Source organism: Ailuropoda melanoleuca, chromosome 7 (genome assembly GCF_002007445.2).
Source record: "Ailuropoda melanoleuca isolate Jingjing chromosome 7, ASM200744v2, whole genome shotgun sequence".
Taxonomy (NCBI): Eukaryota; Metazoa; Chordata; class Mammalia; order Carnivora; family Ursidae; genus Ailuropoda; species Ailuropoda melanoleuca.
In genome coordinates, this window is record NC_048224.1 from 26,953,682 (window position 1) to 26,980,910 (window position 27,229).

At 42.8% G+C, this 27,229-nt stretch overlaps 1 protein-coding gene and 1 non-coding gene across 5 annotated transcripts in view; one reads left to right on the top strand and one right to left on the bottom strand.

Moving 5' to 3' along the window:
* Window positions 1-16,436, bottom strand: part of FBXO10 (F-box protein 10) — a 51,379-nt gene extending 34,943 nt beyond the window's left edge. Inside the window, exons 1-2 of one of the 4 annotated variants that reach the window (XM_034664130.1) lie at window positions 15,988-16,436; window positions 13,072-13,190 (exon numbers count right to left, since the gene is read on the bottom strand). In XM_034664130.1, coding sequence (XP_034520021.1) covers window positions 13,072-13,146 — 75 coding nt within the window. In that variant the 5' untranslated portion in view covers window positions 13,147-13,190; window positions 15,988-16,436. Of the gene's footprint in view, window positions 1-13,071; window positions 13,191-15,619; window positions 15,925-15,987 lie in introns of those variants that run through there. The other 3 variants (XM_034664131.1, XM_034664132.1, XM_002914942.4) reach the window with 3 other exon arrangements.
* Window positions 16,437-23,838: 7,402 nt separating this feature from the next.
* LOC117803234 lies at window positions 23,839-23,945 on the top strand. Its single transcript, XR_004626923.1, has one exon. It is a non-coding gene; the product is annotated as a U6 spliceosomal RNA (small nuclear RNA).
* Window positions 23,946-27,229: the final 3,284 nt, after the last annotated feature.

Below are 27,229 nucleotides of genomic sequence, written 5' to 3' on the forward strand. Positions count from 1 at the left end.
GCTTTTTCTTAAAGTTTTATAATTTTATCTTTCACATGCAGGTCTGTGACCCATTTTGATTAAGGTGTAAGGCTTAGTTTGAAGTTTTTGTTTTTTTTTGCCTATGGTTGTCCAACTGTCCCAGCACCATTTGTAGAAAAGCCTATCCTTTCTCCACTGAATTGCTTTCGCATTTTTGTCAAAAATCAGTTGAACTTATTTTTGTCCTGGTTTCTTTTAATGGAAGTAATATTTCAAGACCACAACCAGTCTATTAGGTTCAGTTCTACTAGGTTTGGTCATTGTTTCTAAGGCTTTTCAGCAGATTTCTGTGTCCTCTATTAGATTGTGGGGGTTGTTGGGGATAAGGACTGGATACTTTGATCTGGGAAGGTTCAGTACCCGGTGCTGACCCCCTTTCTCTACTCCAACTATTCAGAGCAACAGAAAAGACAAGAAAATCATTCTAAGTGAGAGGACCCCTAGGTTACTCTAATATCAGGTCCACTCTTCCCAGATACAAGAAGAATGGGACTCTGGTTTTTCCCAGGTTCTGGGTTCTTGAAGGAAATGATGCCAATAAGTAAACCAGGGGAGGTAACTACATGATTTATTATTACCCACAACTGACTTGACCAGAGTCACTGGGAAAGAAACAGGTCAGCAGAACTTCTGGTAAGATTAAGTTAACTCTTCTATATTTAACTCTCACAGAACTTCTTTCTCTCACAGCTTCCTATTTTGTACTCCACATCCCTCTCAAACTTCTTCCCAGACCTTTTGTGGCTCTGCCTCTAACTATTCTTTTCCTAATTTGAATGTTGTTCTTCTCATTACAACGTCATTTGCATGAGGAAGGAGCTCTGATGCCAGGGCCACTCTGGGTTAGATGCAGTTCACTCTCAATTAGGCCCTCTCCTCCAACTCTGCTTTTTGGTTCACTTCACCTCAAAGATAATAAAAGAAATGTTATTTTGCTGTTTCCCCATAAGGTCTTGGTGACCTGTACAGGGATTCTCTGAATTTAAGGACTTCATAGATCACATTTCTTCTAGCTAATTCCAGCCCTTCACACAGTCCCTTTCTTCTAACTAGCTCAGATACACAGCCTCCTTCTCCCACATAATGATGCCCTCCTCTGATCATCCTTTGTCCCATTTGGTTTACATGTATCTTTCTAAATTTTTCATCTCCCTATTAAAAGGAGCTCATGTATAATATTTATTTATTTTTAAAGATTTTATTTATTTGACAGAGAGACAGCCAGTGACAAGGAACACAAGCAGGGGGAGTGGAAGAGGAAGAAGCAGGCTCCCAGTGGAGCAGGGAGCCTGATGCGGGGCTCAATCCCAGGACCCTAGGATCACGCCCCGGTCTGAAGGCAGATGCTTAACGACTGAGCCACCCAGGTGCCCCTATAATACTTTTCACGGCTGTCTTTGCTTCATTTATTTTTTCCTTATTATTTTGCACTTCAATTTAAAACCACAAGAAGAACACTCTTATCCTCATTTTAACAAGTTCCTATATGAGAGGCGTCTAGGTGGCTCAGTAGGTTAAGTATCTGACTCTTGACTTCAGCTCAGGTCATGATCTCAGGGTTGTGAGATTGAGCCCTGTGTCGGGCTCTGTGCTGGCTATGGAGCCTGCTTAAGATTCTCTCTTTCCCTCTCCCTCTGCCCCTCTCCCTCTCTAAAAAAACAAAAAACAAAACAAGTTCCTATATGAAAATACAAATTATCAACCACCAAAGCACCTCTTCCCGCAGGGTAAGCTCTTAAGGAGGACCTTTTGATTATTAAGAGCTTTGACTTATGGAGCCTAAGAAGGCTCCTTGTTTTGTCTCTACTTCCCACTTTCCAATTTATTAGCTTCTCTGACTATAACTGTATGCTGTTCTTCCTAGGAGCCCCATATAATGTGTACTTTCTGACATGCCTTATCTATGACGTTCTTTCTTTCTACAAGGGACAATTCTGAAAGCTGTTTGAGAGTGTATCAGCCTTCCAGGTGAGTCTTCCATATGGCCTTTTGTAGTTCTGCCTAGTAGGGCCTTCTCTGGGACCTATTGCTAATAATGGTCACTATTCCAATTCTCAAGAGGTTATAAGAGACCCAAATCACAACTACCCAAATCACAACTACCAATCCTGATTAACTACATCTTGCCTCACTGCTGACTTGAACCTTGCTCACTATGTAACAGTGTTCAACCCAGTCAACCTATTGTATGCCCCATGCGACATCCCACAGCACCCAGCACTGCCAATTTCTGTCCCAGATGAGTTTCCCAGTTGCCATAGCAGTCCATCAATAAAGAATACACTGGGCCATCACAACTGAATTACAGAGAATCTTGCAAGAACCAGACACATCATTTAATACCTGCACAAAGTACATGTTTACTAAGTGTTTTTAAGTAAATGAATAGGCGGAGGTGAATGTCCATCATGCCCCCCCCCAATTTTTAGATAATTCATTTTCACAAACTTATGTTTGTGGTGTCTGGGTGGCTCAGGTGGTTAAGCGCCTGACTTCGGCCCATGTCATGATCCCAGGGTCCTGGGATTCCTGCACCCATACAGAAACTCCCGTGTAGAAATTCTTACAGTTCTACCGTGAATAAAAGATTAAAGAATAAAAATCTCTTTTATTCTTCAGTTGTTTTGCAAATATAGCTCTAATGGAGTGTGGGGGACACTGGGATGAGAAAAAATTGATAGGAAATGGACAACCTGGGATAGCACGAATTGAGCACTACTGCAGCTTACAGAGCTCAAGAGGAAAGAATATATTTTTTTAAGATTTTATTTATTTATTTGACAGAGATAGAGACAGCCAGCGAGAGAGGGAACACAAGCAGGGGGAGTGGGAGAGGAAGAAGCAGACTCATAGCGGAGGAGCCTGATGTGGGACTCGATCCCATAACGCCGGGATCACGCCCTGAGCCGAAGGCAGATGCCTAACCGCTGTGCCACCGAGGCGCCAAGAGGAAAGAATATTTTTAAACCAGCCTTGTAGAGACTTCCCCTAACAGTGGTTCTTAAAGCACGGCTCTTGGTCCTCTACTTCAGAATCATCCAGGGCTTGCTCCTAGCCCCACCTCAGATCTCCAATTATCTGCATGCTTACCAAGCTCCCTCGTGACTGCGTGAAAAGGGCCCCCATTCCCCACTTTGATGCAGCATTCTCAATAAACTGATCTCCTCAGCTTTCAACACTCTCAGTGATATGGCCCTCCCTGTATCATCTTAAAGTCAGAAGACCTAGACCTTAAGGCTCTAGTCTTCAGTTTCCTCAGATACACATTGGAGACCCTGATACTACCTCAGAGGATTTCTGCAACCATGAAAAGTTCCAGTGTACACTGCGTTGGGAATTAGTGCCTTTTACCAACTATTCCCAGTTTCCCCTCCTGGGTACTTGATAGGATTGCACTGACCCCTCCAGTGGTTGGGTGGGCCACATGGCTAGTATTAATCAATGAGTTTTGAGCAGAAGAGGTGTGTGCTACTTCTGGACTAGAGACTTAACTGCCTATGCAAGATCATCCAGAGCTCTGTTTTTCTCTGGCATAGCAACTCGCAACATTTGAGACCACGGCTACTCTGGGAGGATAAGCAGAGTCCTCATGCTAACCCAAAACAGACGCACATAAAACATAGTCCTTTGTTTTGGGTTAAGGCACTACGAATTTAGGGACTGTCACTACAGTATTACCTAGTCCTTCTGGACTGATAGAGCATGTGAAACTCTAAAGGGCCCTAGTAGGAAGCTCCTGGACCCTGTGAGATGCCCTTTCCATGGGACTCTGCAGCTAACTAGCGTACTTCCCAAAACCGAGCCAAAATCTAGCTCTTAGTTACTTCTTCAGTTGGTCTCTGTTCTGTTCCCCTGGAGCTACTGGAGTTCTGCTCTCTTATACATGTTGCATGTTGGTATAGGCCTTGGAAGCCAAACATGGAAGCTTGTATTCTGTCCACTGTAGGTTCCGCAGGAAGGGAGTGGCCTGATCAGAGCTCTAGTTCAAGGAGATCCATCCACGAGAGGTAGGTCAGGTAGAACAGTGAAAGCAGAAACTCACAACTTAGCAAATATTAAATGACAGTTTCTTTCCTTCAGGATTATGTGAGGGCCTCCAGAGGATTTGGGGCAAATAGTAACAAATGCTCCAGAGGATTATGTGAGGGCCTCCAGAGGATTTGGGAGGGAGCCTGGCACAGAAACTACTGGAGCTTCAGTTTTCTTAGGATTCCAAGAAGCCCACCCCATAGTGGAAAGCTAAGGGTCTTGAGGCAGTCCTGTCAAGGGAAGGAAGATATGCCAGCAGAGGATTTTCCACCCTTCAGCACTTGCCTTCCTCCAAACTTGGCTACACCCCCACCTCTAGCAACACCCCATGGGCTGAATCTAGAATGAGGCTGACAATTCTACCCTTAGGACCCCTCTGAACTCAAAGAGGATTTCCTTTTATTCAGCTGTCGCACTCCCTGTTGTTCCATTTGGCTTTATTTACTGTATCTTTACACTAATCCATGGGGATCCATGCAGCAACAGGGATTTCTATAACCAGGTAACACACACACACACACAAAAAAAGTATTCAAGTTTTGCCCTTCCTTTTTGCCAATGGGACCTCTGAGCTATGGAATTAAAAGTAACAAATGTCCCCTAGGGCTTGTGCACCTGGAGTGTGAGCCTGTAAAGAGCTGGAGAAACAACAGTGGGAACCTGTTTGGGATGGGAGGGAGCAGGTCCTGAGGTAGGCCTCAAGCTGTTCCCTTCGTGTGTTCCCAAGACTGTGAGAACTCAGGGCTTCTGTGTGGACTCTCCTAACCCTCTGGGCCACCGGGTGTCCCCAGCCTCAGTGGGTGGGGCAGAGGCCACCCTCTTGGGATGTGAGTCCCATAAGACTTGGCTCTCAACAAGCAAGCTCTACTGCTTCCCAGCCTTGTGACTTGAGCAAATCCTTTAACCTCTCTGAACCTATTTTCTCATCTGTAAACAGGCTCATGATGGCTGCCCTGCTACACTTCATGAGGACTTTGAGAATTTCCAAAGAAAATTAATCATTTATTCAACAAATATTCATATATTGCTTATTATCGCACTAGGCATTGTTCTAAGTACTGACAAGCAGTGAACAAGACTAAGTCCTATCTTTAGAGACAGACAATAAATTGAAAAAATAGTAACAAATGCTACAAGGAGAAAATAAAGCAGGCGAAGGGGTATGCATGCGTGTGTGTGCCATTTTAGACAGGGGCGTCAAGGAAGGTCTCTGAGAAAGTGACATCTGAACAGAGACCTGAATGACATTTGAAGTCATGGGATGGGATGAGATCACTAGAGAGAAAGAGAGAGAAGTCTGATGACCGACCAAGTCCTTGCCAGGCCAACATCTAAAGGGCATGATATGGAAAGGATTCTGCAAACGAGAAATCGGGAGTGAATACCCTTAGAGGACTCTGGTCAACGTGAGGCACTGGAAGTGAAGCTTTGCTTTGTTGTGCTGTCTAGACTCCCACTGCGTTTGAGAAAATGGGTCTACTGGCCAGTTTGCTGAGCATCATGATGGGCAGGCAAGGTGGGGTCAGGACTAGCTAGCGACATCTGTACAGTTCACTTAGGTTTGTGTGAGTGGATTTGTGGGGCGGGTGGGAGGGACATGAGGGGTGCCCAGTTACACCATAAGGACCACCTATGTGAGAAGTTAGACAGTGTATGCAGATGCAGAGTGACCAGGTGATACAGGGTCTGAACACCCACTATGAGGAAATGCACTGCGATGAATTATACACATTCTCTGCCCTCAAGGAGCTTATCTTTTTATAAATACTACGCTTTTCTTGATTTATTGTCTACCTTCCCTGAGCAAGTCCTGTAAAGGCAGAAACTTCCTACCATTGCTTTGTATTATGCCTAGAACTCTGCCTCGTCCATGGCAGGTGCTCAATAAACATCTACCAAATGAATGAATAATCACCATCATCACTATCTGGTATGTTAGAATAGCTGAGACTATTTAAACGATTAGCCATTGAATTCCTACTGTGACACAGATCCTTGTGGAATAAAAAAAGAAATGAAACCTGAGTATGTAGTCCATACTTACTACACGAAAGACTGTGTGGTAAAGCACTGTTGAGGCAATCAGGAACAAGATAAAGACCCTATCCTCAAGTCTGGTAGGAGACAAAGATATCTTTACCCCCCCCCCCCCCCAAAACCCCAAACCACAAAACCAATGTAAGTGAAAAAGTGCTCAGTGCCATAGGAGGAAAGCCTTTGTTTGAAGAATATGAATGTGATCTCCAGGTAGGGAATTCAGCCAGTAATAATAGAAGGCAACAAAACAGCAGCAGCTACCACTTACTCAGTGTGAATATTTGAAAAGACACCATATTGAGCACTTTTCATGCATTATTTCACTCTATTCTCTCAAAATCCCTCCAAAGCTTTGCAACTCAGAATGCTGTTCCTAGGCCCTAGGAGCCAATTAGAAATGCCAACACTTGGGCACCACCCCATACCTACTGGATCAACTGGCATTTTAACAAGATCACCAGGGATCTCGTGTATACATATGTTTGAGAAGCTATAATCTAAAGTATCACTGTCTTCATTTTACAAATGAAGAAACTAAGTTTGGGAGAAACTAATGTGACTAATGACTTACCCAAATTATTCTGCTAGAGAGCAGCAGAATCCCCCTGTGAATCAGGTCTGACCCCAAAGACTAGGTTTTTAACCATTAGGCCAAGCTTCATGGACGAGCTGGCCTCTGAGCTGTACTCTGATATGGGTAGGGCTGGGGCATCCAGAGAATCCAGAAAAGGGGACTGCAGGCAGAAGAAAGATTGTCAGCAAAGCCACAGGGTAAGAAACCTCTAGCCAGGCTGAGGACACAGTAAGAAGCTCAGTGTGGCAGAAGCTCCAGGAGTCTGAAAGGGTCAGGAAGAAAGGCCAGCTGGATCAGTTCACAGAGCTCTCATTAATTTTGCGGGCAGTGGGGAACTGCCTTGAGTCCCAGCATAAAAGGCCCTACCCCATAATGAGAGGACGCAGATAAAAGGGACTCAATAGGCTTTTAGTTCGGGTTCTGCCTCTCCCTCACTGGCTAATCTTGAGGGCAGGGGACTTCACAACTCTGCTGTGTACATTATACAATCAGCTCCCATGTTCTTCACTGTTTACTGAAGAAAATGCACGTACTTCCTACCTAGGGGAGGCCGTATCAGTATCAAAGTGGCAGGAATTTTGCTTAAAAACAAAGGGGTGGGGGGGATTCTAGGACAGCTCAGAACTCTATCTAGAATCAATGAAGGGAAAAAACATACATCCTTCCATGTTACGAAGCATACTAAAAACCCGTGTAAATAACTACAAACTGAATTAACAAAGCAACTGTAACAGGTTAATTTTAGATCTTTCTTCAAATCAAAGTAAATTTCTCTAGAGTTTTGTAGATTTTAGTTTGGAAGTACAGACTAAAATACTGTAAACCAAAAAAGAGCCCTACTATTGCCCTACATACCTATGCACATACTACTGGAAATGAGACAAAATTTAAAACTTTGAAGATGACAAAAAATCTCAGCTGGGCTTTTCATCATTTCTTCAAGCCTCAGCTCTCCTCAGCCTGAAAAATAACCAGCTGTTTCTTATTTTAGCTCTGAAATTTGACGGCATAGACCAGAAGGCTGTGTTCTGATGCACGCTTGCTGCTGAGTGTTGTCGGGAGCAGTGACGGCCCTCTCTTCCTCCTTCAACGCCCTGCCCATCCATGGCGGTTCACCTACAGAGTGCACTGGTTCGGGAATCCCAAAACCTGGGTTCTAGTCCTGATTCTAATCAACTGGGTGACCTTGAGGGGGCAGGGAACGGTGTGTTGAGGGCTTACTAAATGCCAGGTGCCTTTTTATAAGTCATCTCAATGAGCAATCATAACAACTTAAGAGGCAGTGGTCTTCCTATCCCCAATCCCAGGAATAAAGTTACTCTGCTTTTTGTTTAGTTAGTAAGTGGGACTGTGGTTCCTAACCTGGACTGAGTTCGGAGCCTCTGTTCTTTCCGCTCCAACAGCCTGCCTCCTAGTTCCCTTCCTGAGCTTCTGGGGTTCCTGAACTTGTGAAATGATGGAGGAGGACCTTCTAACCTCACCATACAGACACATAAGCTCACAGATCATGAAATAAGGATGAATCTAATCCTGCAATTATTATGCATTAGAGCATGAGAGTACTCGGCCTCCTCCCAGGCACGGTCTGTGGAGGGAACACCTGATTAGGGCCGTTCTCACTACCTCCCACACGACCACACATGGCTCCCACATTTCTTCTTAATCGCTCTCAGCTTGAGGCAATTCCACACCAAGTGATTGTTACTTTACACCCCAAATTACACATTCAATGGTTAGACCATCCTGTGTCTCAGCTTATCTATAAAAGTGGAGATAATAATACCTTAGGGAGTTGTTGTGAGGCTGAAATGAGAGAATGGCTGAAAATCACTTAACATTGTGCTTGACGCATAGTAAACACACAATAGATGGTGATGAATTCCTTCTCTCCTAGGACCTTTTCCTGTCCCTAAATTCCTTTCTTTCATTGTAAAGCATTCGAACCAATCCTCCAATTTCTTAGAAAAAATTAATTACAGGCAATAATTTAGGGTTTTCTGTTGTGACTTAGGGAACACGGAGACCACAGAGGGAGTGGAGCTCACAGCCGAGCCCACTGCCCTGCTCCCTGGCCATCAATGCAGACACTGACACGAGGTCCTTAAATGACTCTAATCAAAGCTGACAAACTAGTCTACCACTAAGTGGGATGGGATAAAGAAGAGATCAAGTGGTCTAAGGTCCCCATACTGTCCAAAAGAAGAGTAGGGATATTTATCACCTCCATAATTTATCAACTTTGGTTAATTAAAATTTCAAGGGTAACCATTAAAGAAGAGCTAGTGCATAATGTCCAAACCAGAAGGAAAAAGAGCAAATGACTAAAAATATCCCAAAGGGAGGAAAGAGCTAAAACAAAATGGAGTACTAGCAGGACAAATACATTAAAAGGGTACAACATTAAGACAGATTTAATCTGAAGTACATCAGTGGTGATATTAAGTAAATACGGACTAAATTTTCCAATTAGACAAAAACAGGTGATAAAAAACCAAAACCCACATGCTATTTATAAAAGACATATCTAAAACACACAGCACAGAAAGAATGAAAAGAAATGGATGGGAGAAGATATACCTTGCATAGATTAACCAAAAACAGATGCTGTAGGTACACTGGTATCAGATAAAATAGAGTTTAAGGCCTCCCCCGCCCCCCAAATCAACCAACCAACCAAAAACCCACCATTCTTTAATTAGAGATAAAAAGGGCAACCTTATAATGATAAAAGGTTAATTCACGAGGAAAATGTAATAAGTTTATATTTGTATACACTTGATAATATGGCTCAAAGATAGAAAGCCATAAAGTAAAAGGTGAAAGAGGCAAATTCATAATCATAGCTGGATATTTTAACACATTTCTCTTTTTTAATAGCTAGAATAGGCAAAAATAAACCAAAAAGGATAAACAAGATTTGAGTTAATAAATCTGACCTAATGGAATACAGAACACTGAATCCCGCAACTGCAGAAGTCATATTACTTTCAAGCACACATGTAACATTTATAAAAATGGACCATAAACAGAGCCCTAACAAAAATTTCAACAAATCTCAAGAGATTAAAATTATATAGAAGAAGTTCATGAACTATAATCAGTTAATAAAAGATAACCAGAAAATATTCATATCTTTTAAAAATAAGAAACACATTTCTAAGATACCTATGAGTCAAAGGGGAAATCACAATGGAAATTAGAAAATATTTAGAAATAAATGGCTAAAATACCACATATCAAAAGTTGTGAGCACCTACTAAGCAGTAGTTGGAGGAAAATGTGCAGCCTTAAATGGAAAGAATCAAAAAGGATACAAATGAGGGGCACTTGGGTGGTTCAGTCAGTTAAGCGTCTGCCTTCAGCTCAGGTCATGATCCCAGGGTCCTGGGATGGAGCCACACAACAGGAACCCTGCTCAGCAGGGGGCCTGCTTCTCCCTCTGCCTCCCGCTCTCCCTGCTCATGCACGCGCTTGCGCTCTCTCTCTCTCAAGTAAATAAATAAAATCTTAAAAAAAAAAAGATACAAATGAATGAACTAAGCATCAATCTCAACAAGTTCCAGAAAACAACAACAACAAAATATTTCCAAGGAAAGTAGAATGAAAAAAATAAAAGAGCAGAACTTAATGAAATAGAGGGGCGCCTGGGTGGCACAGCGGTTAAGCGTCTGCCTTCGGCTCAGGGCGTGATCCCGGCGTTGTGGGATCGCCCCACATCAGGCTCTTCCGCTATGAGCCTGCTTCTTCCTCTCCCACTCCCTCTGCTTGTGTTCTCTCCCTTGCTGGCTGTCTCTATCTCTGTCAAATAAATAAATAAAATCTTTTAAAAAAAAAAAAAGAACTTAATGAAATAGAAAACCAACTTACTATGGAGAATATCAATGAAGACAAAAGTTGGCTCTTTGAAAGGAAACTCTACTGAAACTAAGGAAGAGTAAAAGGGAGAAAATGTAAAAATGAAACTGGAGCGAAAAGGGGCACATCACTACAGGTGTCACAGACATTACAATAACAAGGAAATATTATAAACAATTTTATATAAATAAATGTGAAAACTTTAAAGGGACCAATTGCTGGAAAAATATCACTGAGTAAAACTAAAGGAGGAAAAACTTAAAATTGTGTTAGAACCATTAAAAACATTGAATCTGTGGTCAAAAATGACATAACAAAAGACAACAAACTTCCAGAACCAGATGGCTTTGTCACTGAATTCTCCAAACATTCAAGGGACAAAGGAGAGGAAACTAGAACGGGTGGTAGATGAGGAAGGTAATGGGCATTAGTTACATTTTTGCACTGGCTGTGGCAGCAGGGATTGTAGTTTGTTCCACTAACACTCCTCTTGTAAATTTTCCCAGAAATTGTGACCAACCAGAATCCTGGAGCTGTATCTGGGTGGCATGAACTTAACAAAAGAATGTATCTCAATGGAATGTAGAGAATACTATTAGTACCTAACCAGAGTTTCTACTAGCCAGTACACCCACCCTCCTGATAAGAGTGTCAGCTGGTAACAATGCACGAATGTCCCTTCTCTGGAAAACTGCCACTTCACCTGGTTATACCAATCTCCCCCCCCCCCCATCCTGCTTCCCTCATTCTCCCTTTCCTGAGCACCTTTCCCAATATACTACTTGAATAAGAATCCCCATTTCAGGCCCTGCCTCTACAGAATAGGATCTAAGGTATAACTATTTAGGAGGGTGAAAAGAGAGTCACAGAGTAGAAGATACTCTTAAAACATAACTGACAAGGGACTAATAACCAAAATATATAAAGAATTTCAACAAATCAACAAGAAAAACTGAAAAACAGGCAAAAGACTTGAATAGACAATTCACAAAAGAGGCTAACCAATTAAGCAATTAAAAAGTGCTCAACATTAGTAGTAACCAAGGAAAAGAAAAGTAAAACCACAAAAGATATTATTATAGACCCACAAGAAGAGTTTAAAAATTTTAAATGGACAATACTGAGTATTTGCAAGGATGTAAAGCAAATAGAACTCTGACATGCTGCTGGTAGGAAAGTAAATGGGTACAATCACTTAGAAAACTGGCATTATCTAGCAAAGCAATTCCACTCTGACACATATCACCTAAGGAAGCTTCACAAACACAACAGAAAATGTCTAAGGATGTTCTTGGCTGCACTGTTCTTGGTAGTCAGAAACTATAAGCAATACAAGTATCTGTAAGCTACAGGACGAATAAATATATTGTGACATATATCATGAAACATCGTTAGCAATGAAAGTAAGTGTGGTAACCTCATGGATGCAGCACACAAACAAAGCAAAAGAAGCGAACACAAAACGCACACAGTATGATTCTATGTATGAAGTTAAAAAACTAGTAAAATTATACTGCTTAGGGATGCAAATATAGGTGACAAAACTACAAAGAGAAACAAATGATTATCACGTCAATCAAGGCAGTAGCTTCTTCTGGGGAGGAGGTTATGACTTGGAAGGGGTGCTACTGAGAATTGGCAATGTTCCACTTCTTTACGTGGGTGGTGGTTCCATGTATATTTCCCTTAGAATTGTTAAACTATATATACGTTTGTGGGGTTTCCCTGCGTGCACTGTTATATCTCATATTTTTAAAGTTTAAAATAAAGACAATGAGGGGCGCCTGAGTGGCTCAGTCAGTCGAGCGTCTGCCTTCAGTTCAGATCATGATTCCGGGGTCCTGGGATCAGCCCTGCTCATCGGGGAATCTTCTCTCTCTGCCCCTCCCCCCACTTGTGCGGGGGAGGGGGGCGCCTACGCTCTCTTAAAATCTGAGCGCTTATGCACGCGCTCTCTCTCTCAAATAAAGTCTTAAATAAAGACAATGAAATAAGCATACTGATTACTGTTTGATTCTTAGAAAAGTTGAGAGTACTTCATTTCTTAATTAAAATCTTGCCTCTAATTCCCTAACAGAGTACATGCCATTTAAATTTGCAATAATGCCTATTTTTCCTGGGATTACAGGTGGAGAAAAGGTCTCCTGGGAACAGACATTTGCTTTGCCAAAAGTCACCAGAGGACCCCTCTTCTATATGAAAAGTTGAGTAGGCACCCAAAGTCCTAGGGTAGCTATCTGCCATTTGAGAATCCTTAGTAGGCAGAATTCCTGGAGAGGAAGTAAAACCAATTTGCCAAAATGCCTTGGGTTAGGATTAAGAACACACTGAGCCTCCAAATTGACAAAACGTTTGAAAATAGGGTGATCTCCTGAATGGTCTGTGGTGACCCTGACCAAGGCTGCTAGCACAAAAGGGCCCCCAATCCCCTTAAAGAGAACTCACTAGAGGACTGGGGGAAACCAGCCTGGTGACATGCTCAACACACTGCCCAGAATGCAATGCTTTAAGGGAGAACGGCTAAGCATGTGAGCACAAACTAAAAAGGCTCTAACCTTGGAATCCAAGCATGGGATCAAGCTGGCAGGAACCTGGTCCAATACGGGCGTTGAGCAGCAGTGACCACACATCCTTGGAGCGTGCAGGACAGCTCTTCAATAGTGATACCATATAGCTGTGTCAGAAATAACAATGTGGGTGCCCTGCTCAGACTCTGGAGTTCTCTCTCCTCTGGAGAGTGGAAGTCAGCCTGACTTCTTCGGATTGTTTGAGCCCCCAGGGAGCTTGGAAGTGGGAGACATCGGAATTCTCACCAACAAGGGCATTAAAGGACTTGGGAGATTACTTGGAAAAGTAAAGAAATTTTTGACTGCATCAGAACCCAACTGGTAAAATGAGACACACAGGTTAAACATCTGAAATAGACAAAATCTTAACCAAATAGCTCTATTTATTATCTACCTTTACATACACAATACTATGTGTATGAGTAGGAAAGTAATACATCACTAAGCTAACAGAAGGAGGGTAATGAGAGAAATTAGGCATTTCAAACAAAGCCCATGATAGGTTACTTAAGAGAAGGTTCATTCATTAAGGCAAACTGAAAGAACAAATGATTCTTGTGCCACCTATTACTACTATGTGACTGAGACATGTAAAAGGAACTTGTTTTTTTACATCTTTCTTGAAGAGCATCTTAATAAGCGATATCTTCTCTCTCTCTCTCTCTTTTTAAAAGTAGTCTCCATGCTCAGCGTGGAGACCAACATGACGCTTGAACTTACGACCCTGAGATCAAGACTTGAGCAGAGATCATGAGTCAGTCGCTTAATTGATGGAGCCACCCAGGCATCCCTACTATGTGATGTCTTCTTGGTTGGCCAGGACCCTCCCTCCCGCCTCTGAAAGCTGTCCCTGGTTCCTAATCTATACCTTTATCAGAGGCCCAGATCTGCCCTTGCATGTGGTAATGTCCTCAGACTATCCCCCTAAAGATTCTGAGTTCCCTAAACCCTATTTTTGTTTTTATCTGTTTCTATTTAGTCCCACTCCTCTTGACCCTGGCACCAATACATGTTTGTTAAAGGAAAGAATGAAGGAGGGAAAAAGGAGGAAGGAATAGTATGAATGAAAAACAAAACAAAACAGAGGACCACCACTGGAAACAGAAACCCACAGTGAACTGGTGACTGCTTGACCATGTATTACTTAACAGCTACTTGTGCTATCATAAAAACAATTCATCTGATAACCATGGAAACCAAAAGGAAGGCACTGTGGCGAGGGTGGCTCTTTTCAGAAATCTAAAAACAATAAGAGGCCTGAAACCAGAAAGACAAAGAAATCCAAGTGCTCCAGGCCAGAAGGAAATCCTTTCCTAAAAGCCCTGACAAAGCAGCATTTTCTTCAGTTTCTAGAGGCTTCAACGAGGGCTCAGGGACCGCCTTGACCGATCATGAAATAATTCAGACATCTCTGTGCGCTTCTGTCCCTTGGGGCCAGCTGCTAAGAGGAAAGCTCACTGGGAGACAGAACTTATTGTTATTATAAAATGTACTGAGAACAAGCAGAGGGAGATAAATAGATTTCTCTTCTAGCTCCTAGTAGGTGTACAAGCACACAGTAGGTCTCCATAAATACTTGTTAAGTAAATGAATTAACTTAGAACTCAGGGAAAGCACAGCATCTGGTTAACAGTATGTGTTCTTTCTACCACCCAGTGCCAACATTCTGTTGGGTACTGAGAATTAAAGTCCTGTCCTCATTCTGGGTCCAGTTTCTCCATGTGCAAAAGGAGACAGCTGGATAAGACAGTTTCCCAGGCATCTTCCTACTCTAACAGTCAATCACTGTACTGTGCTTTTTTTGGTGGCAGCACATGCCTGGCACTTTTCTTTCCCCTCAGAGAGAATCTGATACCCATCTGCTCCAGTACATGAATGTTCCCATCCTGCCTGACTCATTTGGTAGGAACAACAGGTTCACATGCCAGTTGTAAATGAGAAGGCAAAGGGGGCCCAGAAAGAGAAAAGGGGAAAAGATCTCACTTGGCCTCTTTCTTAGGAAACTGAAACAGTACTCTTTTTAGGACTAAATATATACAAACTGAAGTGTGATTATTCTAAACACCCCTCATGTGAAGCACTCTCTAGTTCACTAAATTGAACAGTATTTATATTAATAATTGAACACTTCCGTGCCGGACACTGCGCTAAGCCCTTTGCACTGAACTTTACAGCAACCTCATGAGCTAAGTACTATTATTATCTACTTTTAACAGATGAGGGTTTTGTCTGGCTCAAGGTCACATAGCTGGTAACTGGCAGAACTAGGACTTGAACCCAGGTCTAACTGACTCCAGCGTTCCGGCTCTTCAAAGGGCTTTCCCACCTGTTCTCCACTGTAGTCCTAAGAGGGAGGCAGGGCAGGTGTTACCACCTTTACTTTAAAGACGGAGAAACTGACTCTGAGAGACTTGCGATTTGCACAGAATACAGAGGACACTTAATAGTGGGTGCCCGGCCCTAGACGCCCCTGCCTTCCTCGGTGAGGGCTCTTCCCACCCCAGGAATCTGCTTCTTCCTCTTCGACTTCACTTACACACTCGTAAAACCTCAAGGGTGAAGGCAACCGCGGAGATCACTTTCCCGGCTGGGTCGTTTTATCAGGCTGGGAAAACGAGGCACGGCTCTCCTCCGGCGCGGCAGAGCCTCCAGGTGACCGCGGAGCGCGGGAGCGCCGGGCTGCGCGCGGCCTGAGGGCACCCCCTCCCGGTCCCGCCAGGACCAGGTGCTCAGCCCCAGCCGGGACCGAGAGGCGCCTCCTCGGCGCGTCGCCTCGGGAAGCGCCCTAGGTCCCCGAGAGGCAGCCTCCAGGCGCCCGGGCCGTCCCCTGCTCGGGGCCCCGGGCATCCCGGGGACGCGAGCGGAATAACCGCCCTCAGCCTCCGCGAGCCGGCCGCCTCTTACCTTTCCGGGGGCTCTCCAGGGCGCTCGCCCACAGCAGTCCGGGCCGTGGGAGGCGGAGGCGGAGCCGGAGCTGAGCCGCTGCCTAGCCGCGCTGCGCCGCGAATATTGCGGCGCGCGGCCAGGAGGCGGGCGGACGCGCCGCGAGCCCCGCCCGGAGGCGGACAGCTGCGGGGCTCTTGCGGGCGGGCGCCGTCACGTGACGCGCGAGGCGGGGGATGCCGGGAGCCGGGCCGGCGGCCGGGGTGACGCTCCCAGACCACCGCATAGAAAAAGGAGTCCGGAGTCTCTGCGGGGAGGGGTCGGGGAGCGAAGCGAGAGGGAAACGCCAGGGAGACGCTTCGGATGCTGCCAAGTCGAGCTTGTGGAAGGACGATTACGGCTTCTAGTGCGTGGCCCCAGAAGGGCAGAAATAGAATCAGTGGGCGGAAATTGCAGGGAGGTACGCTGGGGTCAGTACCAGGAAGATTCTTCCAATCACCAGAGTTATCTGTCAGGGTAATGGGCTGCTTCAATAGGTGGTGAGCAACTTGTGCGTGTGCACGCTGGAGCACATTCAACAAACTGACCACCGGCTATGGCCCAGGCAATATATTGGGAGTATATATTAAGTTATTACGTGTATAGTGTTTAACACAATGCCTGGCACACAGTAAATGTTGCATAGGTATTGTTGCTGCCGGTGTTAATTATCATGCGCACAGAAATGAACAAAACTGTCACAGGCTCCTGTCCTCCTAAAGTTAATTCTTGAGTGGATAAGGTAGTCATTGATCACATAGCATTTAAATAAATGTGTATTTAAAATCATGGTAAGTTCACCGAAGGAACCCTGATTTTAAATTATGGGGCAAGGTGAGGTTGGTCAGGGAATATTTCTCAGAGGAAGGTAAGGAGTGAGCCAGATGGAAGAGCGGCAGGGAAAGCCTGAGTGAAGGCTTTTGGGTGGCGTTGGTGAGGCAAGGCAGGGTAGAGGAGAGAAGATTGCTCTTTGGGTAAACTGAGGATGTCCAGTTTGCAGCTTATTGTGTTAAGGGAGAACAGTGTAAGTGAAGTTAGAGAGATAGGTTAGGTGCCGGATCATGCAGCACTTAGTAGGTCATGATAAGGATTTTAAAATTTTATGTAAAAGGAAGCCACTACTGAAGTGGTGGAGGTTGGTTTGATGCCTCTTTAAAAAACTATGCCAGCTACTGTGTGGATAATAGATAAAAATAAGAGTGGAAGCAGGGTTAAGCAGATTGGTTAAGGTTTGGACTGGGTTATCGGTAGTGAAGACAAAGAGAAGTGGATTTGAGATACTTTTTTGAGGTAGAGTCAAGCCAGTTTGATGTGTGATTAGGGGGATTCCTAGTCTAGCTTAGTTCACTGATTGGGCCCATGGAGGTGCTATTTATTTAAATGGTTAACTATTGTTAAGAGGAACATATTTGGAGGTAGGCGATGAAGAAATCAATTTCGGACTTGTTAAATTTAAGATACCTGGGTCACCCAAATGAAATGGTCAAAAAGGCAGTTGGATATAGACCCTTGGATTTTAATTAATTAATTTTTTAATGCAGGGCTTGAACTGACAACCCTGAGATCAACACCTGAGCTGGTATCAGGAGTCAAACGTCTAACAGATTGAGCCACCCAGGTGCCCCATAGACCCCTGGATTTTAGAAGAGAATGTCAGCTACAGAAATCTAACTTGAGAATACTGTGAAAACAAAACTTTTACAGTGGATTGAGGTTTTTAATAGCTGACTCTCATGGTCCCATTGACCTCTGTCCTGGTTTTATAGAAAGTATTCTGTAAAAATGAATTCCATCTGTTATTACCATATGATGAATTTGGCATTACAGATTCTGGATGAGGTCCAAGTTGCCAAGCAGCTGCTTTCCTTTATAAATTGAAACAAAACAAAACAAAAAACACCCCAAGCCTAAAGCCAACGATTTCTTTTGAGCAAAGACACAAAGCTGTACACACAGTAGCCAGATATAGTAGAAAGACTACTCTGACTTAGGTCAGATCAGAATAGGGGTGGTTCACACTACAATGAGCTGGATGATTTATCTTATTGATGACTGGCAAAGCTATGACATGTTTAATCCTTTGAAAAGTGTCCCATTGTATGAAACTGGCAGTCTAGATATATGTCAATAAGCAATCAAAAGCCTGGCTTTCTAGATTTGTGCCAGCCAACACTGTTTTGCTGCTTCTATAGAATGGCTAAGCCTTTCAAGAGTGCAACAGGAGCTCTCTACAAGAGCATGCTGTCTGCCTTTCCCATTAATGGCGCAAGCCTCACTTGTTCCATGGAAAATGTGATTTTAAATTGAAGTACTTAAATAAGAGAACGTCTGTAAACTGCCATTGAGCTCTCCCATCTTTCTGCCTGCACCTCTTTCGTGTATGCCTCTGTCCTACCACTTGCTGGTCTACTGACTTCTCTCCTCCATTGGACTAGAGAGGACTTGCTCACCTTTGCAGCCCGGCATAGCTGATATTTATTGTAAAATGATTAAGTAAACATACATCTCAGCCATGTGAACTTTATTTACCTCACTTTACAGAACAGTAAGGCTGTGATTTGCCCAGGGCCAATGTAGTAGATGTGTTCTTTTTGGCTGCCCAGTTCTCTGAACTCCCTTCCTACATTTGGGAATTCCCCAACTTCAAGCTTATTGGGTGGGAATCAGAGCATGCCTTTCACTATAAAAGCTGAGATCCAGGTATTTTCTCTGCTTCTCCCCATGACCCTGATAATACAAATTAAATATTCCCTGGACTATGAATTGGGAGCCAGAGACAGCGAAGTGGAGACTTGGCATTATTCTCTTTGATGACCATGGCAAACAGCAAGATGACGTTCTTAGGGCAACATTGGCTGTCACGAGAGTGCAGGATTCCGGGACTGTGGCTTTGGTTAAGTGGTGGCATCTAATCCTCAGCAGAGACGGTGGTATCTTCACTGCACCAGGTTGTGTGGAGTGACCAAGTAACAAAGGGTGATGTTCCAGTTGCCTAGTCTCTGAGCCTGATTCTCCAGGCCTCCGGGTGATGCTAAATCATCTATAATCCTTTCAATGAGTTATTTTTCTCTGTAAATCTACTCAAACTGGATTTGGGTGTTTCAAGTAAAAAAAAATCTGACTCATATAGTCACATAATTAAGAGCAGAACTGAAACTATAACCTAGGACTTTTAACTACTAATGCTAGTGCGCCTTCCTAACACATCAATCTTCACCCTCCAACTACCCATTTTATGTTACATATTGATGTCTCTAATTCACCCTTTGTTCACCAAGTTTACCCTTTTAAAGCCAGATGATTAACGAACATTTCAAACGACAGCATGTCGAGGCAGCTGCCAGTGCAAGTTTGAAATGCAGCATCATTGTCAGTACAGCTGCTTATGTGGTATTTTTTCTGCATTTTTGTCCTTTATAGACATAAGTGGAAAATGAAGATACTATTACTAATGTGGCTGAGAAAAAGATGAAAATTATCAGACATGCTTAAAGCACATCTTTAGCCTTAGGAGAATACTTACTGCATTAAAGCCAGCTGTCTTCTTTGTGAAGATAACAGTTTGACAGTGTTTCATAAAACATTTCATCAGATATTGTTTAATAAAGTGATTTTGTAATGTTTTTACATCTCAGCAACAAGTCTATTCAACTTTTATATACATGATTTCTACATGTTTGTGAACTTGTACAAAAGTAGGCAAGTAGCACCACCTATGAGTTCGCACACGTAGCCTATAAGTCACAACTGTGCCATCTCCTGTGTGATGTCCATAATGCAGGGCAGGGAAAAGGCCTGGTGCTTTATTTTAATTTCTTACTGTAGACTTCAAGGAAATAGGTTAATGATGGTTGTTCTTGTGTAATTTGCAACTGCAGTATATACATTAGCCAGCAGATGTCAGGATGTGCTCTTTCTTATGACTAAAGTGTGAGAATAAAACAGGAGTTTCTGAAAGGACTGCAGGTTTTCTTGCTCTTCCGTGCTCAACACACTTGGGTCACACTGGCTTTCTTTCTTCTTTAAACACATGCTTTAACACTTTTTCAAAGTCTCCCCATTCTTTTACCTGGCCAATTGCTATTCATCCAATCTCACTAGATGTGTCACTTCATCAGGGAGCCCTCCCTGCTTCCTCCCCAGCCCAACAGGTCAGGGTTCCTCTATTTCAAGTTCTCACAGCTACCTGCACGTCACCCCACAGCAGTTTATATAATATGTAAATACTGATGAAATAAGGTAATGTCTGCCTCCCTTGCTAGACTGTAAGCCTCTTAAGGATAGGTACCGTGACTGCATTCCCTTCTGTATCACTCAGCTACCAGTGTCGGCTCCTCTGTAGTCACTGAGTAAGCGTCTGTGAATGTGCACACCTCCAGCAAACAGAATGGGAATTATTTTTCTGGGGCCTATACAACAGGTATTGTCCAGAAAGTCAATAATTTTTCCACCTCCAATTCAGCTGTCATTTATTCAGCCCCTTCTTTGTAAAGATTCTATGTGGGACAGAAAAACGTGTGAGATAACACTTGCATTCAAGTAGTCTTTCAGGAAGAGAGAAAAAGATAATGATAGAAACCTTCTTTCCTTGTGGCAATTTCTGCTACAGAGTACCCACGTTCAGATTCTTACTCGTTTCCAGTGAAGGGTCCTGTCTGCGACCCAGCCCACCTTGGTCACAGGAGCTGTGAGCAAGTTCAAGAAGGAATCTTTCTTAGCTTCCAAACCTTTATCCTAATCTGTGTGCCTGGACAATTCTTTGACAATACACTTTTAGTTTTTAAGAACAGCACTCAAGACTCCCACTGTTAGGTCTTCTCAAGGCTAAATACCTCTAATTCTTTCAATCACTTCTCCTGTAGCAGGCTTTCCAGTCACCTCCAGTAGTCTAACTACCAAACTTGACTCTGGCAAGTTGGCAACTCTTGAAGTTTCTGTCACATCTGGTGACCTTTAACAATGTTATCATTTTACAAATGCACCTAAAATTGCTTTTGTTTTCAGTTTTGACTCTTATTCCTCAATCAGTCCAGAATTTCAGATTTGGAAGGGACCTTAAGGTAAACTCACTTACTGGTTACCCAAAGCAGATCCTGGACCAATGAAATCACCTGGATGCTTTTAAAAAATGGATTCCTGGGCTCCATCCACAGCAATTCTAATTCAGTAGATTTTTTATTTAAAAGGTCCCATGTAAAAAAAATTAAAAAAAAAAATAGAAGTTTCCCACATGATTTGGTATGGAGCTTGTTTTGGAAAGCACCTCTGTACACGATGCCTGGCACTGCCTTACAGAATATACTCATTACCAGTGTTCTTTCCCGTTATACTTGAAACTCTCCTGTGCCAGGGACCCCACCACCAAGAGGTACCTGTGTATGAAAATCCTTCCAAACGTTCATGGTATGCATTCTCTGATTCCTAGGTATCTGATTCCCGGCACCCATTTACTCTTAAAATTATTTGTCAACAGAACATCAGTTCCTCATAAACATGAAAACACATTTATCTTAAGAGTCCCAACATGAGTATTAAAAATATGCTTACTTTACCATCTTTTTAGACATGAATCAGGAAGAATAAATGGTATTCTGATCTGTATTATCTAGAACAAAGTTTAGTAGAGTGCTTGCTAACAGAAGTGAAGGTTAGCTTAAAGAGGAAAAATAAGATGTTAAACTCAATGCCTTTTCCTTCAACTAATAGCAAGCATTGTTTCACTAAGCTAGTAACAATATCTTATTAATAATTTTTTTAGATTTAGTAGGTTTAAGATCTTATTTGCACTTTTACTTTTGCATTCAGTAAAGATTGTCATTTGCTTGAGACCAATGAAAACAATGGTTATTATGAACACTGAGTATAAAATTTTAGTTGATATAAAGATGCAATAGTAAGCCTATTAAATTTTACTCAGAAGTACACTGGAGTTATATAAAAGCTCAATTTTACTAATATTGGGATGAGCAATTCATTTGATCATTTCCTACATTTTCTTTTCTAATTCTTTTTTTTTTTTTTTTTTAAAGATTTTATTTATTTATTCAACAGAGATAGAGACAGCCAGCGAGAGAGGGAACACAAGCAGGGGGAGTGGGAGAGGAAGAAGCAGGCTCATAGCAGAAGAGCCCGATGTGGGGCCCGATCCCATAACGCCGGGATCACGCCCTGAGCCGAAGGCAAATGCCCAACCGCTGTGCCACCCAGGCGCCCCTTCTTTTCTAATTCTTAATCTACCACATTTCTTAAAACTGTTTTTTGCAATATTTTTATTATTTTAAATTATCTATGTATTGCTTCTCTCCCATCAGCTCAAATAGTCAGAGGCAATGCAATTTGAATTTTGGGAAGAAAAGCATCTTATAAACTCCCATTGCTGTATCACATGCAGCAGTAGTCTCCATGTTTCCACACTGTCCCATAAAAATTAGTCTTCAGTCTCCTGGTATCATGAACGTATTTGCACTTAGCGAGTTTCTTTCCTCCTAAGTAACATATAAATTGGGGGAGAGTAAGCTGTGGTAGTAGGTCAGATGTGGTCCTTGTCAGACCATGCCATACATACTTAGCTGCGAAACCAATAAACTCTAATATACCATCTCTTGTGCTAAGAGCCCGAAAGGCCACACATTGGTGATATTTCTCTCTCCAGAAAACAAAATGAATGATTTTGTTTTGCAGAACAGGAACTTTTACCTACACAGAAAGTGGAGGAAAGATGTTTGGGGCATCCAGAGGTCTTCAGGGCTACTGCTCTGCTGCTCCCACTCTTGCGGTGGACCTCAGCAGCACTGACCCCTCTATTTACTTCTGTCCCTCAGCTCCTTCCTGCCTTTTCCTCCTGATCCAGCTTAGATGCCTCGTGCATTATTTCAATCCTTCCCTGACCCTGTCATTTCACCTCAGCCATGTGGCAACCCCCAGCCCTGGATGAACCCACCTCTCCACCTTCTCCGAGCCTGCCTCTGGACAGCAGAGCACTGCTAGAGAAAAAGGCCCACATCCAGGCACTGCAAATTCATAATCCCCTATCTTAGTTGGGGTACTAATCTCATCTGGCAAGCTTAGCTTTTTCTCGTTAGCTTACTCTTACAGTTCCCATTACTAGTTAAAAACTTCTCCACTCTATTATTTAATGGACACTGAGTGCCAGGAAGTCTTCTAGGTACTAAGATACTACAGTGAACATAATAGATGAAATCCCTATCCTCACTAAGCATATACTAAATGAAGGGAGACAGATAATTAACAAAATAAATAAGGATAAGTATAGTAAGTGCCATTAAGAAAAATAAAGAAGGGGATTATGGAGTGCTGGAGAGGGTATAATAAAAAAATACGTTCTTGAAACATAACTGGAAAAATGACGTATCTTAAGTATACAATTTGCTGGATTTTCACAAGTTGAAATATCCTATAACGTACAAAGGAGCTGGGAAAGGTCTCACTGAAAAAAATGCCATTAAGCAGAGACCTGAAGGAGAGGGAGTGAAACACTTGAAAATCTAAGGGAGAGCATTCCAGACAGAGGAGACAGTGCAAAGGCCCTGAGGCAGCATGTCTAATTTGTTTGAGGAAGCAAGGAGGCCAGTGTAGATGGAATGCAGTGAAGGAGGAAAGAGTCATAAAAGACGAGATCAGAGCTGTAATGAGGACCAGACTGTACAGAACCTTGTCGGCAACCAGGACTGTGGCTTTTACTCTGAGCAAGACAGGAAGTCACTGGAGAATTTTAAGCCGGAGATCCAGTAAAAAAAAACAAAAAAAAAAACAAAAAAACTGAGGACTGAAGCCTCGGGTACTGTAAGTTTCAGGTTAGAAATACAAAGAACAGTGCTCGCTTCGGCAGCACATATACTAAAATTGGAACGATACAGAGAAGATTAGCATGGCCCCTGCGCAAGGATGACATGCAAATTCGTGAAGTGTTCCATAAAAAAAAAAAAGAAATACAAAGAACATGCAAAAGAATCTGAAGAGAAGATAAGTGGAATAGAAACGGTGGAGAGAAGGCAAATTAGGAAGTTAGTGTTCTGGAAGGTCTGCAAGGTGGTTACAATAACAAATACCGTGTCGAGTGCTGTAGATAGGGTGAGACAAGTCAGTGTTAACCCTGACAAGAGCAGTTTCAGAGGATCGCTGGGGATATAAACTTAACTGGAGTGGGTTCAAGAGATCACCAGAGAGGGGCGCCTGGGTGGCTCAGTTGTTAAGCGTCTGCCTTCGGCTCAGATCATGATCCCAGGGTCCTGGGAATGGGCCCCGCATCGGGCTCCCTGCTCAGCAGGAAGTCTGCTTCTCCCTCTCCCACTCCCCCTGCTTGTGTTCCCTCTCTCGCTGCCTCTGTCAAATAAATAAATAAAATCTTAAAAAAAAAAAAAAGAGAGAGATCACCAGGGAAAGGAAATGAAAATAAACCACTTTATTGAGGCATTTAACTATGAAAGACAGCAGAGAAATGGCATGGTAGATAGGGAGGAGTGAGGATTCAAGAGGACTATGGCGGATGTTGTGGTGAACGACCCAGATCTCAACTTTAGGACCAAGGTACTCATCCCCTAGCAGCTAAGAGTTTTGGCTGCTAACAGCGCAAAGCTGCACTGGTTTACATATTGTCTATGGCCGCCTTCACACTGCAAAGAGAGTTGACAGACCACAGAACTCACAAAGTTTAAAATATTTACCATTTGACCTTTAACAGGTTAAAATGTCTAGCTGATTTCCTTTCTGTCCTATCTACAACACGCTCTGGCGCCTGATCTTGTAGGTAAAGAGATACGCTTAGTCAAGCAAAGCAGAAGGGAAAAAGTTCATTCTTTTTTTTTTTTTTAATATTCTATTTATTTACTTGTCAGAGAGAGAGAGCGAGCGAGTGTATAAGCAGAAGGAGTGGCAGGCAGAGCAGACAGAGGGAGAAGCAGGCTCCCTGCCGAGCAAGGAGCCTGATGCGGCCCTTGATCCCAGGACCCCAGGATCATGACCTGAGCCAAAGGCAGATGCTCAACCAACCAAGCCACCCAGGCGTCCCTAAAAGTTCACATTCCTACACTCGTTCTTCCTTCCAAATCTAGGCCCAAGTTTGCCCACCTGTAAACTACTGAACACACTGTAACTGAAATGCTAACTTACTTGGTGGAAGAACTTCAAAGAGCAGTGATAAAGCAGTTAAAAAATGAAATTCAGTGATAGCAGGAAGAACACTAACCTAATTGAGGAGCAAAATTCTAAGATCGTATCCCTCTACAAAATCTGCTTGTGGATTAACATTTTCTCAATTATCCGCATTTCTTTCTATGCTCCATTTTAAGTTTACAAAACTCAAATCTGCTATGGTCCTTTACTATTTCACATTATACATTCAAACCAAATATATACACATGGCCACGTGTTTTCTGATGTACCGTGTCCAAACTGTTCATTACAAGTATTAGACACAACCCGCCCCCCCGTGGAGTTCATGGCCTGAATTTTAAAAAGTCAGCAATAGGGGCGCCTGGGTGGCACAGCGGTTAAGCGTCTGCCTTCAGCCCAGGGCGTGATCCCGGCGTTATGGGATCGAGCCCCACGTCAGGCTCCTCAGCTGTGAGCCTGCTTCTTCCTCTCCCACTCCCCCTGCTTGTGTTCCCTCTCTCGCTGGCTGTCTCTATCTCTGTCTAATAAATAAATAAAAAATCTTAAAAAAAAAAAAAAAAAAGTCAGCAATAAAAACCGCACCATCACATTTTCCCTTATTCTAGCCTGAACATATGCTGGAATCCAGGGTAACAATCATACATCCCAAGAAAAGCACTTAAGGATAGGATACAATAAATAAACATTAAAAGCCCCTAAACCTTGAATAGCTATTATTTACTAGCTACAGAATCTTCGCTCCTTATCTGTAAAATTAACAGTTATCAGACAGTGAATTTAAGTATTTGCTAATGTTGAAGTTTGTATACAATTAGAATATAAACATGCTATCTCACAACATCTGAAAATATGAATGAAACCTACTAACGCAGCGAATGCTAGCACAAATCACTTCCAATCACCTTATGCCAAACACTAACCATTAACAATAAATATCATTTACCAAATGTCAGGCACTGTGCTCACGGCTCCACTTGCATTCTCTTACTTTATTCTTACACACTTTGAAGCAGACAGATGTTCCCACTATGCTAATTTTACAGGTGAAGAAAATGAGATATAGGGGTTCAGTTGCTAAAAGTCATCCATCTCCGATGTGTTGGAATCAGGACACGAAATCAAGTCTGCTTGTCTTTAGAGCCAGTGATGGTGACCATGGTGCTATATGCCACACCTCCTCAGGTCAGGTATGGATATAAATTACCAATACGAAACACAGCATCACAGGGTAAAAATATATGCTGCTTGGGTAAAGATGGTAGATTGAGCACATGCATCTACTTCCACTGCCTCCTGAAATTCCATTAAACGACAGCAAAGATTTTTGTTTTAAGGCATAAATCTAAAAGAATGGGAAGAGAGGAGATAAAAGCAGCAAAAAGTTAGAAGTTGGAAAGCAGATGGACAAGTAGTAAATAACATGGTAGCCCCAAGAAAACAGAATCCTGAGTCAGCAGTAGAAAAACAAAACAAACAACCCAACTTACATCAGAGAATCCCTAAAAGTTTCAGGAACTGGTGCCTTCCTCTACCTTGGGAAGTAGGACTGAAGAGGTAGACACTAAAATAGGGACTGGTTGAAGGTTTATGTATTCAGAATGCTTTCTGCAACTCTATGTAGCTAAGCAGCCTCTTTTGCCCCGCTCCCTTCCCAAATTAGAAGTTTATTTTCTGAAAAGGGTAAAACAGGGTTCTCTGGATTGTGGGATGCTAGGCAGTTATGGGCAAAGGTACTGTACTCATATTCAAATGCATACTGGACATGAGATAAAGAAAACAAGATACAGGGGGGAAAAAAAGAGATCCAACATGGGAGAAGAAGAAAAGGAATTCCCAGGATTGCAGTGAAGGGAGATCCCAGAATATAGCCCTACATCAGGCACAGGACACCACAGTCCAGACTGGGACAGGTCAGAAAGCTCCAGGAAAGACTTATTTGGGAAGATGAAACAGCATGCCTAGTGAAACTTAACACTGTGATCAACTTAGATATGTGGCTAAGAGTCTAGTTGATATAATGGTAAGTGTATAGAAAATGAAGCCTAGGAAAAACAAAAAGATATACAGGAAAAGAAAACAAACAGTATTTAGA